This window comes from Sphaerodactylus townsendi, linkage group LG11, assembly GCF_021028975.2.
Source record: "Sphaerodactylus townsendi isolate TG3544 linkage group LG11, MPM_Stown_v2.3, whole genome shotgun sequence".
NCBI lineage: Eukaryota > Metazoa > Chordata > Lepidosauria > Squamata > Sphaerodactylidae > Sphaerodactylus > Sphaerodactylus townsendi.
In genome coordinates, this window is record NC_059435.1 from 50086073 (window position 1) to 50100717 (window position 14645).

Here is a 14645-nt window from a genome sequence, read left to right on the forward strand (position 1 = left end):
GTTTCAAAGGAGGCCTTGATCCAGGCACATGTACCTGTAGCCGGTGGGGCTGTGTGAACAGAGCTTTCTTAAAGACTCTGCTTGCATTGCTAGTGGGTTGGGGAGAACCAGTTCTAAATCCCATTCCTGCTCCTAAACGACTGAGAGATGCAGTTACTGGATAGCACCAACTTGAGTACAGCATTCTTGTTTCAGCTAACAGAAGGGGATACTGTGCAGAGGGCATCAACTGTATTGGGGTGGCTGCAATCAAGCCCCTCCCTCTCTTCTCCAAAGACTTCCACACTACAGCTGGGCAGGGGGGGGAGTGAGGGAGTGTTACAGTGTCCGAAGCAGTTAGCAGTCCTAGACAAGTGGAGAGAAACAGGCAGAACAACACCATTACAACCCACAAGTAGAGCTCCCCTAACAAATCTTCCAGCATGGAATGTGGCAATCATTTGGCTGGTTGATGGTGGTGCTGGCTCGTTTTGATTTTAATCAGTGTCATTAAACTGTGGTAATAGCTGGATAATCTCTGTGTTAAAAGTTCTTAAAAGCAGATTACCTTACCAACTTTCCTGTCATTCTATACTCTGCAAAAGATTGTTGTCTCCCACTCCCCACCCCTTTCTGCCATTGCCTTTACACAGAATAGTAGTGACCTGGCAAAGAGCCTAGAACAGGCTTTGTCTTTTTATGCAAGGAGAATAGAGGTCAGTGCAATTCATCCTACTCTTATTTCAGTTAGTTCTACTACTAATAGTCCAATCCTAAACAGAATTAAAATCTTCCTAAATGCGTTAAAGTCAGTGTACTTTGAATAATCTAATTCAGTTCAGGATTGCCCTGTAAATTAAATAACAATAATGACATTTTATGTTCAGCAAGTGGCATTTCCTAAGAACCTGGTTTAGAGGAGGCACTTGAAATTATTTTGGAAGCATTTCTTTTTAGTGATATTTGCTAAAGCCATAATTTTAGCCATTTCAAAGATCAAATTTTCCTTATCCAATACTATGCCCCTTTCCTAGGTGTGCTTCTGGTTGTAAGGGGAAGAAATCAAACTCCTCACACAATGAAAAACAGCTTTCTACAATTGTTATAGGCCTGTAACTAGTGACCAAGCAGGGAGAGAATGAAGAGTTTGACATCCTTGTCTTTTACCTCACAAAACAGTTTTAACCCCTTGTGCCGTCTCTAGCAGCAGTGGCGTAGGGGGTTAAGAGCTCGTGTATCTAATCTGGAGGAACCGGGTTTGATTCCCAGCTCTGCCACCTGAGCTGTGGAGGCTTATCTGGGGAATTCAGATTAGCCTGTACACTCCCACACACACCAGCTGGGTGACCTTGGGCTAGTCACAGTTCTTCTGAGCACTCTCAGCCCCACCTACCTCACAGGGTGTTTGTTGTGAGGGGGGAAGGGCAAGGAGATTGTAAGCCCCTTTGAGTCTCCTGCAGGAGAGAAAGGGGGGATATAAATCCAAACTCTTCTTCTTCTCTTCTTCTTCTTCTATATATTTTAGTCCTCATAAGAAAAACCTTGGGCAAATTTTCCATTCACAAAGGCAGTTTTGTCAGCGGAACAGAATGTTTCAGCTCACAGATTGCCCTGAAATGCTGCCCTGGTTGGGATGGGACCTAGTATGAGAGGCACATCAGGGGTCTTCTTACAGGAAGAGGGAATTGGTAGAAATTACCCCACACCTTTAGTTACTGGAAGCCAATCCCTTGCACTGAGCTCTTTTGGCTGTAACATCAATATCCTCCATCATCAATAGATGATGCGGCAGCAGTTGTCTTATCTGTTGTGTCCCACATATCCATAATTAAAGTAGAGGCAGCAGTAGGCCTGCTTTTTGAAAATGGGTCCCAATTTTTGACCACAGGTCTCTTAGAAAGAAACAGCATGCTTTCCTTGCTCTGTCAGGCAGCAGTGCTCAGAATGGTGAGACAGGTAATCGGTGCTGGATTCTGTTTCTTAGTCATTCTCAAGAAGGGAAAGTATTTCAGGAGAATGGGATGGGATGCTGGACCCTGGCTTTACCATAAAAGAAGAAGAGTTGGATTTATATCCTCCCTTGCTCTCCTATAGGAGACTCAAAGGGGCTTACAAACTCCTTTCCCTCCCCCCCCCCCAACAAACACCGTGAGGTAGGTGGGGCTGAGAGAGCTCCAAAGAACTGTGACTAGCCCAGCTGGCATGCGTATAGGCTAATCTGAATTCCCCAGATAAGCCTCCACAGCTCAGGCGGTAGAGCAGGGAATCAAACTCAATTCCTCCAGATTAAAGTACACCTGCTCTTAACCACTACATCACTGCTGCTCCTTTAGTGATGGATATGTGGGACACAATGGATAAATTGAAGGAACTGGGCAGAATTGTCAAAAGGTTGGGGGAAATAAACAGGAAATCTTCCTCTCTAGGATCATATCAATCAACAGCATACTTTCTCATCTGGAGCATGCTCAGCCCTCCTGTGTTTTGTATTTGTGAGGAGCCCTACAAGATCCAGAATCCTTTTCTTTTTCTGACTTATACCTCTCAGGCTTGGTAAAACTGCTTTCTTTTTCCCCCCTGTTATGTACATGACTGCCAAATGGGCAGCCCAATCCAGGGACTGTGGTGGCTAGGGGTGCCGCTGTTGTATGCTGCTACGCCACCTCCAGAGAACTTTCAGGTAGTGCAGGGAAGTCCAAAGCCTTCCATAGGACAAAACCAGCTTCCACCCCCAACCTGGGATCACCCCTAACCTGCCCCCAGCTGCATGTGTGGCCAGTTTTAGGCTGGTGCAGCTCTTCAGAAGCCAGGCATTTCTGGGTTGGGCACCGTGAAGCTGTGCAGTGCCCACTCATTTTCCAGTTTGCCCTCCCTGCTGGGTAAGCTCCCCTTACACCGGTGGGGTTAACAAACATGCTGGCACGAGCTCACGCCAGCTCCATAGCCTAATTTGCTGTCCCCCTTTGGACTGGGCTGTAACAAAGAGTCTTGTGGCACAATCAAAACTATTATTTGTTGAGGTATAAGTTTTGGTGCCCTAAAGCCTGCTTTGTCAAATGCATGCATGACTCATGAAAGCTTATTTTGCAAGACATTTGTAGTTTTTAAGGAGACCTATGCATTTTTCTCATATTTTAGTTATAGCAGACTAACCCAGTTCCTACTCTGGAACTAATCATAGTCAGAGTTTAATTACATAATACTTACATGTTTCTGAGTTGGCCAGAGGATGTTCTATCAGTAAAGATCTGGTCATATGTAGTGTCGGTTTTTGTTTTGTTGTAAAAATCTTTCTTGAAGTGTCATTTGCAATCAAAACAAACTATGGCTAGAGAAAGCAGAGGCTAGTTCCTACAATAGAGTAGTGTGGTGTAGTGGGTTAAGAGCAGTGGACTCTAATTTGGAGAATTGTTCCATTCCCCACTCCTCCACATGAAACCTGCTGGGTGACCTTGGGCCTGTCACAGTTCTCTCAGAACTCTTTCAGCCCAAGTGGGAGCAGGCACTGGCAAACCACCTCTGAATGTCTTTTGCCTTGAAAACCATATTGGGTCACCATAAGTCAGCTGTGACTGGATGGCATGTGCGCACACACGCAGCGAGTTCCTACAGTGGCATGTTAAGTCTTTTTCTGTTTACCAAGAGACGCTAGATCTGCGGTGGCTTCAGGCATTTCCAGCAACAACATGACAACTTGAACATTCGACTAAAACAGACTTCTTTTTGTTCTCTCTATGAATTAATAAGCTTTTATTGTTCTTACTGCTAAAAAATACCCAAATGAATCAGCCAATTGTTCTCTTTAGTGCATAAGTAAAAAAGGCTGCTTGTAAATGGATTTGACATTATCCTTCCCTCAGCCTGTTAGGGCAAGCAAGTTTCTGGTTTGTTTTTTTTTCCTGTTTTCTCAAGTGGAACTTTGCAGCTCCAAGGGGGGTCACAACTGTTGCTTCACCAACTCCACAAAACGAAAACAGATGCTTTGTGTAACTGGGAGCCAAATGTTTTGCTGGAAAAGTAGTAAAAGGTGAGCTTTTGTAAAAAGCCTCAAATCACTGAAATAATTGTAAGAGATAGGTTGCTTCTCAAATCTCCATTGATTTTATTTATGGTTAGGCAAATGTTTGCTCATTCTTTGGTGTGTATATATGGTCAACAGTTGCAAATCTCAGCTTTTCACCTCAGGGTTTTTATTCATTAATTTATACTGGGTACGCATATTCTAAAATCCACTGTGCAAAACAGAAAGAGATTTTTTTTTCCAGGTCAAAGCAGCAGGACTCAGAAACTGAAAGCAACCCTTAATCTTAGAATTGCATATGGTTTGTTATAATTTTGCCAATGACCAGATGAAAGGTTAAATTCCCTTTGCCCTTCTTCACAAACAATAGATGGCAAAAGAAGTATCAGTGCATACATTGACCAAAAGATCACACAGTATGCTTCTGTGACAGCAAAAATGCATATCATGGTGAGGTGTGGGTATGTGGAAAGGACTTGAACGTGGGATGTTGCAGTGTAGTACTTCTGCATTCTGTACCCATTGCCAACCAGATGGCCAGTCTGGTCAGAAAGGTTTTCTCTTGGGGAGAGACTGAAAGCAAAGCAGGCTGCATCTGTCTCAGTGTTACATCTTGAGGTGGGCTTATATACTCCTGGGCAAGTTGTTCTTTTTCTTGATTTCTGTATCTGTTATATATTCTTACCACTACATGGTATGTTTCGTTATGCAGTTCAATTAAGTAGCAGAGGCAAATAATTAAGCATTTCCTAGGGCCTGAGAATGGATTGTTTAGTTTCAGCTCCCCTATGAACTCTGTGGCTGCCCTATTGATTTTTAACGGATAAGTATTTTCTGGTCACTTTATCATTAAGGATGTGTAATATGGTAGAGAACACACTTTTAATGATACAGTTGTATGTTGTTTTTCTGCCTCTGCCAACAGCTGATGTAAGGCTGTACAATCAGCTTATTAAATCTGGATTATTTGTCCGGAGGCTTACAAGCATTGGTTCTTTGGTAATCAAACTGGCAATCAAGTGCTTAACCACAATAAAAGTTTATGCCTAAAATGTAGTTTAGAAGGAGGTAGAATAAAGTTCAAGTTTGAGGCATTCTTATCATTTTGATCACGAACTTTCATGATTTTGCTCTGTGGAACTTTGGGAACTGTTTTGTGATATTGACACACATCAAGTGGCAACTGTTTTCAGAAGCTTACAACTCTCAGGATTCCTTGGGGATCCAGGGCAACTGCAGAATTTTGAATTCCAAGTGTGAACAGAAAAGCCTGGGAAGAACCCCATTTGTTTTGCTGAATGTTTGCTTTTCCCTTCTCTTTGAAGAAGAGTCGGATTTATATCCCCCCTTTCTCTCCTATAGGAGACTCAAAAGGGCTTAGAAACTCCTTACCCTTTCCCCCTCAGAACAAACACCCTGTGAGGTAGATGGGCCTGAGAGAGCTCAGAAGAACTGTGACTAGCTCAAGGTCACCCAGCTGTCATGTGTTGGGAGCGTACAGGCTAATCTGAATTCTCCAGATAAGCCTCCACAGCTCAGGCAGCAGAGCAGGGAATCAAACCCCGTTCCTCCAGATTAGAGTACACCTGCAGATATTATAAAGCTTCAGTATGACCAGAGGCTATTCTGGTCTCTGGCACTAAGGCCCTGCCTTTAAATGAATCAGCCAGTTGTTCCAGAACCAGCCCAAGATAGAATTTGTATGTATTGTTGAAGGCTTTCACGGCCGGATTCAACTGGTTCTGGTGGGTTTTCCAGGCTGTGTGGCCGTGGTCTGGTGGATCTTGTTCCCAACGTTTTGCCTGCATCTGTGGCTGGCATCTTCAGAGGTGTATCACAGAGGGAAGATCCACCAGACCACACCCACACAGCCTGGAAAACCCACCAGAACCAGTATAATTTGTATGTTTATCTGTTTGTTTATATTGTGTTCTTTGGGACCGTTTGGGGGAAAAAGTGAGATACAACTATTCAAATAAACATATTAAAATGTTCTGTCCCTTTTATCTGATCAGGGAAAATGAAACAGAATAGTGTGAGCTCTTTTTAATATCTCGAGGTCAACTCACCTCAGTTTTGAACCTCTTTTCTTTTTAAAGTCTTTTTGATTTCCTGAGAGGATAGGAAAGTACGAGGCCCAGCAAGACGACTTTTCTTACAAAATATAACTCATTAAATGTTTGCAGCCTGGCATTCTGACATGCATATACACTCTGCCCATTTCAAAGCAACTTTTAAAAATTGGCTTAATTATTATCTCAAGAAGGCTGCCACGTAAATGCCCTGATTTGTACTATTTAAAACTTAGGCAGTGGCTTGTATTAAAACAGGGCAAAGGGTGAGGGAACTAGGGTTCCAGAAGTGAAAGAGTCAAGGCAGCTAACGAAACTGGTTCAAAAAGGCTTTTAGTAAAGATTTTTATATCTTTGGTCCTTTCTACTGTATATTTGGTTAAGTGCCCAGAGTGAGTGCAATACTCATGAGGTTGGAGTGATTCTCACCTTTCTTTATGTTCAGCCACTGTCATCTCCTACCCTATCACACAAATATAACCTCTCTCCGACTCAGAGATGGTTAAGCAATCACATATTTACCTTTCTGGGAATTTGCCTGCAGCTTTGAAACTGGGTCTCATCAGTAAGCTGATGATAGATGATAAAACCATCTAAGTTCCAGGCCAGCATTTGTTCACCCTTGTCATGATTGAGAGTAAACTAGCTGAAGCTGAATGCAGATATGACCAAGGAGATCAGGTCAGCAAGGCTGACTTCTTGACTGGATCCGATTCTTCATTTTGAAGGAAATTTAATTATTTCTGAAGTTTTTTGACATTGCAATCTTACTACTGTTTTACGTTACCTGACCTTGTGGGCATGTTGATAAACCAACTTGGGCTGAAGGCAGGATATAAATACTTTACAAAACCAACAACTTCGCAGACACCTCGAATGGTTGCCCAGTAAACATCATGGCTTATTGGGGACGTGAATGGATCCCACCTCCGTCCTAGTCAGGCATCCCAACTGCCCAATCACTCCGCCCAACCTATTTTGAAAACCAAAGATGGTACTCCCAGCAATTCATTCTTGCCCTGGATGCCACTAGATCAGATCATGTTTGCAGCCTTTAATCATCCCCGTCATCGTCAAGAGAGAGTGAAACATTAAAAAAAAAATACCATTACTGAGTTTCAGTATTTCTTTTTATTGCATTCGTTGTCTAACAACAATACTCATTGGCAAGAAATTTATGTACACTAACAAATTAATCACAAGGTTTTTTTTTAATTTTAAAAATGATTTATAAGAATACAAAGGGTTACTGGCCTGTTGTTGTTTATTTTGAATGCCTCCAAATAATCAAACGTCAAGAGAGTTTTCCCCTCTCTTTTTTTAAAATTAGCCATTTAAAGAAGGGCAAATTAAGAAAGCACAAGCATACAGACTCAGACAGGGCAATGAGCATCTTCCATGCAGGTGATTTGACACCTAGATGTACAAACTTAAAGATATCAGAAACAACATGCAATTCATACATTAAAAATCCAAAACAACACAATTTCCCAACCCCTCCCCTTTTGACTAACAAGCCCATTTGTATACAGTTTCTACGCAGCAGATTACAGTGCACTTCCAGGAGGGTGGTAGTATTTGAGCAGCATTGGCTTAGCAGTATGTCAGACTGGGTTGTTATCAAACATTTGAATGACAACAGATGTGGGAAACCTCCACAGAAAAAGCAGGAGCCAAAGTGGTGAATCTGATGGGACATGTGCAGGACCATGTGCTGGGTCACTGCCATTTGTAGATTTTTTTTCATTTAAATTGTATTTGCTACTATTCAAATGATTTTGTATTCCTCTTGGGCCTCTTTTCAATAATCATTTGTTAGCAAAGATGAATGCAATGGGTATTACATTTGACCTTGCAGCTAGGGTTTTCTGAAGCCCTAACCATGAGCAGCACCGTGCTGGCACAGGCCTCCTGAAATTAAAGATCTGCCAAGGAACACCCAACCACCAAGCACTGTTAATACATATCTCATATTTATTTCATTGAAGGTTGTGACAAGTCTCTCCCCAAGCATTATATCACCTTTGTGGAATGGGGAGCCCTATAGCATTGGATGGCATTAAGAAGGTCTACCACATCAGATGGCTGAGGTGAGTGGGAGGAGGCCAGACTGTAGCTCCTCCCCATGACAGAGCTGCCCCAGCTTTGGGGATGAATGATGCTGGCACAGAGAAGAGCTAGGGACTCTACTTCCCTTCTGACGTTACCATTACAGCTCTGTAAAGATAACATGGAATGGTGCGTGGAAGCATAGTCACTGTGCTACAACATTGCTTAACGGATTATTTCCCAAAACATCCAAATGAAAAGATGCCAACCATACACCCTGTAAATCAATAGCCCTCAGAGATCTCCTTTCTTTCTCAGTTAAGAGACTGTACTCTCGTCCTGTGCCCAGGGTAACACTGGTTGGCTCATCTGAATGGCTGTGGCATCACAGCATTCCAAACAAGACACTTTTTCAAGTGTCAGAAAAATGCAATAAACTGAGAAAAAGAACATTAACCCAAAGGACCATGCAATATGCAAATGGACTACAATCATGTCTGGGGACTGGCCCAAGTTGTTTCTGAAGTCACAGTTCAGTTGGTAAAAGCTTCTCAAAGCTTTCCCGACAGAATTCAAGGGTTCAGTTTATTAAATACACCCAAAGTGGTTCTTTTCAATAGCAAATCTCTAGTAAGTCAATCCCACCAAACCCACCCCTCCCCAACTTCCCAACAACATGCAGAAAGACATCTAGAGAACACTGGGGAAACAAGTTTAAAGAAACCATTTTCTTTTAAAAATCTCATGGCCCTTTGTTTATATAAAAGGCAACACATGGTCCATACTGCCCACTAAACTTATACAAGAGGTTATGCCCAGAATAAATTATTTCATTGCCTTGTGGCTAAGGTCGAGTGTCCTTTCCTTGAGGTCTGAATAGTTCCCCCTTGTGAGCAGACTAGATCTCTAAGCTGTAGGGATTCTTACCTCTTTGGAAAACAGGTACATCTGTATTCAAATAAACATAAGCTCCTAGCAGTGAATATTTATAGCAGCTCACTTTTGAAAATGTTCCCATGACTAGAATACTGTGTTGTTTGGATTTAACCAAAATAATTAACAAAGGCAACATCGCTTCTATACTTTCATCCCACTGTTTTCCCCTCCCCCACACTGTTTGATTACACAAGAGCTACATAAATGCAAAGAGCCTTCATTTTTTCTTTCTGTGGTATTCTGAACAAAGAAGCAAGCTGATATGTTTAAGACGTAGAAAAGAGAGTTACAAACAGATCAGCATTTTTTTTCCTGATTAAAAGCACACAAGCTGTTTTCCCTACATTACAAATGTGAAGACACAGAGGACTTTGTTCCTGTGTCAGCAAATGCCTTGCTTGAATACCCAACAAATGGAATCAATTCTGAATTAGAAAACATGTATGAAGACTCCGGGACTGGCTCTCAATGTGCGTGGCTGACCTGGAACCGCCTTTACATCTATTACACATTTGGGCGATTTTCAGACATGGCAGAGAATTAAAGCAACTTGTCCAAGTATGGAAAGTACAGCAAAAAAAGAAGCATTTTTAAGCATTAGTTAAGAAGGAAGCAAGGTCGTTGTCCCCCGTTGTATAATAGAACGAATTAAAAGTTCCGAGACGAGAACAAAAACCTGAGCTTCCTCCAGGCGCTAAGTAAATTGGGAATCCAACCATCAGAGTCAAGTGGGAAGGATTCAACATGCATGAAAAACAGGGATGCCAAGGCACCAGGAAGAAATGTACTTGGCTACTTCAGCAAGTAGCCAACAGACAAGCAAGGACTTCGGTGGTCACCTTAGGCAGAGCAGGCTGCCGGCAGCTGTCAGCTCCAAAACCCTAACGTTTCCTTGATTTTCCTCCTATGTGCTCTTTAAGATCTTTCTGCTAGCCACAATATGATTGGTGTCACCAACTAGCTGTCAAGGAGAACTCTCACTTTGAGCAGGGCTTAGCCATTCAGGATTAGAGTGCATCACTTCTAACTTGTTTGGGCTCTACATAAAGTAAGAGTGCCTCCCCTGCAAAAATGGCTCTATTTCTGATGGATCCTTACATGGCTTTGGCCATGTGCCTGTCCTGAATTCAGCACTGGGGAACGATCTGTACATGCAAGTAATTAGTATCATGTGACACATCCAACTGAAATGAAAGTGCCCCTCACTAGCACACAGCAGGTAGAAACTGTCAACATGGGGATGGACCCTGGGAACGAGAATAAATTGGAAGGGGACAAGGTAAAAACCATCCTTGGGATTGAACATGTGGAGTTACAGGACTTAATGAGGGAAGGGACAAATGGAAGCCATTTATTCCCCTTCCTTCCTTTTTGGCTCCCTGTTTAACGCGTGGACCAACTCAAGCTGCCACAGAACAGAAAAAGGTGCTGGGCAGTCCACAGGCACTACAGAATTCCAGGCAGCTTGACCAACTGCCCTGTATAAGTTTGTGAACTCCTAACCCAATGCCTTTTCATAGCTTTGTAGCAATGCGGAGATCAGCAAGTGCCTTTTCTTCCAGTATAATGAAGCAGAGATGAGAGAAGCTCCGCTTTCGTGGACAGCTTGACCAACTGCCCTCCTAAAAGCAAGGCAGCACTCTTTGAGTGTTAGCAACACCCACGTCATCCATACTTTCCCTATCATATAGGAAATATATTTCCAATGCATTTTAAGTGGCTATTAAGTAATGGAGATAGACTTAAAATCTTTATGCTGTAAATACGATAGACAGCTTCACAAAACAGAAGGACTTGGAAAGAATTTTTTTTGTCATCTTCCAAAAGCAAAGAACAGCAGAATATAAAACATATCATGACACAACAAGGAAGAAAGGAACTGTGGCCTGGCTTCCACAGTTCTGTCTGTGCACGCTAGTCCATTTGCATTATATGCATTTCTTTCTTTTCTTTTTTTTTAAAGTAAATTTAGACCCAATTGAGAAACAGATCAGGCTAAAATTCACTGTTCAGCTCTAAAAATTACCATAAAGCAACAAACCAAAGAACAGAATAATTACAGGACATACATCAGAATTAGTTATCTGCAGAATAAAAACACAATTTATGCAGTTCTAAACAGCAGGAAATGCAAAAAAAAAATCAATATACAACACAATACGGTCCCCTGGGATCTTAGAAAAACAATTGGGGGGTGGGGGAGGACTCATAAATAATATAAAGCTGAGAGATGCACCCATAGACATTACTAGTATATACATCCACTTTAAATTACCAGTATATAAACATAACTTAAAAAGAGAAAATGAGCCTCTGATGCCTTCACTGACTTTATAGTTGAGATGTCTCCAGTGAAAGAAATAGCTTGATCAGGCCTCTGTTACATTTTCCTTTGCATTTGCCTCCTAGAGGAGTAACTATTTTCTATTCAGTGTCCTTTCTGAAAGAGCTCCACTGCCTGCCCACCTGTTTTTTTTGACAGCGCAACAAAGTGTTATGGCCACACTGGAGGTATTTCTTTAGGTAGAACAATGCCCTTGTCAGCACAGCATTGCTACTCTAGCCTGCTGAATGGAGCTCCTCCTCTCCATTCGACAGTGGCATATGAGGGGCAAGCTTATGCCCACCCAGTGATGTTGCCAGTCCTGCTGGAGGCGTGGCTTGCATCTGGCTTACCAGTAGATCTCCAGAGGACCTACGGGGGAACTTTCCCAATAAGGTAAGGGGCCAATCTGCCCAGGATTCTAGCAAGAGATTTCAGTCCAAATATTGCACCGAAGGACAGGAGTAGAGGATGCAGCCATTGTTCAGCCAGATGTGCCACATGCATGTCACAGAAGCAATCATTGCCGAATCAGACATGTGACCTTCCCCACTCTTTTTAAAAAAGATTCTGACACCCGAACCCAACTTCCTGTCTGTTGAAACGTCAGTTTCTTTGTAGTAAAAAAGCAGCATCAAAAACAAACTAACCACAGATCACTTGAATTGTAATTCTGTCCTTCTTTTAATGCGTGAAAAAAAAAAAGGACTTGAGACTATTGCCGTGTTTTTGGGGAATATGGCAGGGCATGATCCAGCCAGTGCCAAATACTTTTAAGTCCCAATTATTTACAAAAAGGGAGGGGAGATAGGTTAAGCGTGAAATAAATGAGACTGAAAAGTGCATCACTTTGGCTAGGCCGTGCATTTGCTGCTTGAGGTACCATCACAAAACTATATTGTACGCTGTTTACTAGTTCACATATTTTGAACTGACCATTTTGCTTAATAAAACAGTGGTTGCTTTTGAGGCGGTAACTTAGCTCCCCCCTCCCTCGGCATTATTCTAGTAACAGGGAACTACAATGTAAAATTCACATTTTCTTAATTGGTACCTTCCCCTTTTCCAAAGTGCATTTGCGAGAAATCAATTTTAAAAGTCATCTGAACAGAAAAAAAATCCAAGCTTTCTGTTAGCAGTCAGTTTCTTCCCGCCCTCCCCAAGTGCTACAAACAAGCCTAACAGTGGGGTATTTTCCTTACAAAAGACACAAAAAAGTAGTATTTAGATCACAATCGTTCAAGAAAAGAAGGCTCAGAGGATGCTACAAGAAAGTATATAGCCCCCAACTAGAGGACCACAATTTTTTAAAATATAAAACCCTGTACTCTAAAGTTCTACCACAAGCCATTCTAGTATTACAAATCCAGCTTCATCCAGAGGGTAAATGTTACTCTCCAGGCCCAGATAAACAAATTAAGGCTTTGCTTCCTTCTTGAGCTAAATTACTGTACAATTCGGGTGGCGGGGAACGCAGGGAAGCAGGAATTATTTTTCCTCCTGGTTAGGCAAGAAGAGGATATTGACATTACTCCTGCCTCTTATCGCCAGAGTACAATTTCACGTGTTGCAACTATGCCGCTGGTGGGGTAGCCTCTCCAAGAAATGCTGCAAACTGAATCCCATTCCAGAATGGCTTTTCAAAACAGTACAAAGAGGGCAGTTATTCCCTTGAAAATCAGTGGTAACTGATATGCAGTTAATTCCAGTTTAGTCATTTTCAAAGAAGTCTCTGGAAGCCTCCAGGGAATTACCCTTTGAGAGGGGCAGTTTCACGCATACAGTATAGTCAGCATGTAATACTGTGTCCTAACCGATTATCAAAGAGATTAGAAACAAACTAGCCTATTTACAAATTAATAGACCTCGGAAGAGGTAGGTGGGGAGGAGCTTCATGCTGGTCCCAGACTGGACATCTGGTTTGACTGTACAGTGATGAGAAAATAAACTGTTATAGTTTAGAACTGCTGAACAGATCAAACGTACCAGCATATTTTACAGCCGCAGGAATGTAGCTACACAATGTAGATTTCTCCCATTTATTCTACATAAAGTGTTCTTAGGAGGTCCAGAGCTCGGTATAATGAACACTAGCAAGATGAGAAGTCAGTTTTTGCAACACATTTCTCTCCTGAAAAATGTCTTCCGAATCCTAATGCAACAGTAACTCTTATGCATCACTGCTCGCTAGCGCCATCTGTTGGATCTGGAGAACGCTTATCAGGCTTTTTGGACTTCCGCTGAAGCTGCTCTTTTTCCTTCTTCCTCAACTTTTCCCTTTGCTTCTCCATTTTCTCTTGCGCTTTACGAGCTCTCTCTATGGAAGATTTCATTTCCTTAATTTTCTTTTTAATGACAGCTCGGTCCTGAGAAGGCGTCATACCAAGGGCCTAATGTTACAAGGGAGAAATTAACAACAGTTTATTTAACATGGAACTGAAGTGATTTAAAAAAACAAACAGCTCAGTGAAACAAGGACACAGTGGCTACAGTCAGCTGGGAAGAACCAATCTCAGCCAAACGCCTCAGGCAATTTTCATCCCCTCGTGTGAAGCACCAACATGGGAAACAAGGAAGTCTTTGACAAACTGTAGATTAGTTGCTTTACAAACTATGTTTCATTTCTTGCTCCCAGAACAGAATTCTGAACCAGAGGTGTCCAACTTTGGCGCTTCAGATGTTCATAGACTACAATTCTCATCAGCCAATTGGCCATGCCAGCAGAGGCTAATGGGAATTGTAGTCCATGAACATCTGAAGCGCCAGAGTTGGACACCCCGTTCAAAACCATGGTGTGTGCCTGAGAACTTGACATGCAATCAATCAAACCAAGGTTTGTCAGTGACCTCAGAATAAGCCAAAGACTGTACTTTCTACAACTGATGTCCTGCATGGGACGCGCTCTCATTATAATCTACTGGGTCATGGCATCAGTCCTTGAGTAAATAGCAGGCCAAAGAACAAGGAAAAAATCACTCCAGTTTCTTTGGTTTACCATTCACCCCAGGACTGGTGTCATGTCCCAATGTTGGACCACCTTCAAACTTTGCCAATTCATGGCCCTAAAGCAGTTGTATCTGCATATTCAACTCCTTTGTTCGTTGAACTGTATAAAAGTTCTTAAGAACAGCCTCCCACTTCTCATTTATCAGCAGTTCTGGTTTTAAATTAGTCTTACATACTGAGCACTAGATACTTTCAGAGCCTGCTTTCCCATGATGAAGGAGACTGGCAAGGAAGGAAGACAAAATCCTGCTTCCTTGCT

At 42.2% G+C, this 14645-nt stretch overlaps 1 protein-coding gene across 7 annotated transcripts in view; it reads right to left on the reverse strand.

The window, feature by feature from the left end:
- Nucleotides 1-7184: 7184 nt before the first annotated feature.
- Nucleotides 7185-14645, reverse strand: part of PPP1R9A (protein phosphatase 1 regulatory subunit 9A) — a 150026-nt gene continuing 142565 nt past the window's right edge. For all 7 annotated transcript variants that reach the window (XM_048510567.1, XM_048510566.1, XM_048510564.1 and 4 more), the window contains one exon: nt 7185-13770. In XM_048510567.1, coding sequence (XP_048366524.1) covers nt 13558-13770 — 213 coding nt within the window. In that variant the 3' untranslated portion in view covers nt 7185-13557. The remainder of the gene's footprint in view (nt 13771-14645) is intronic.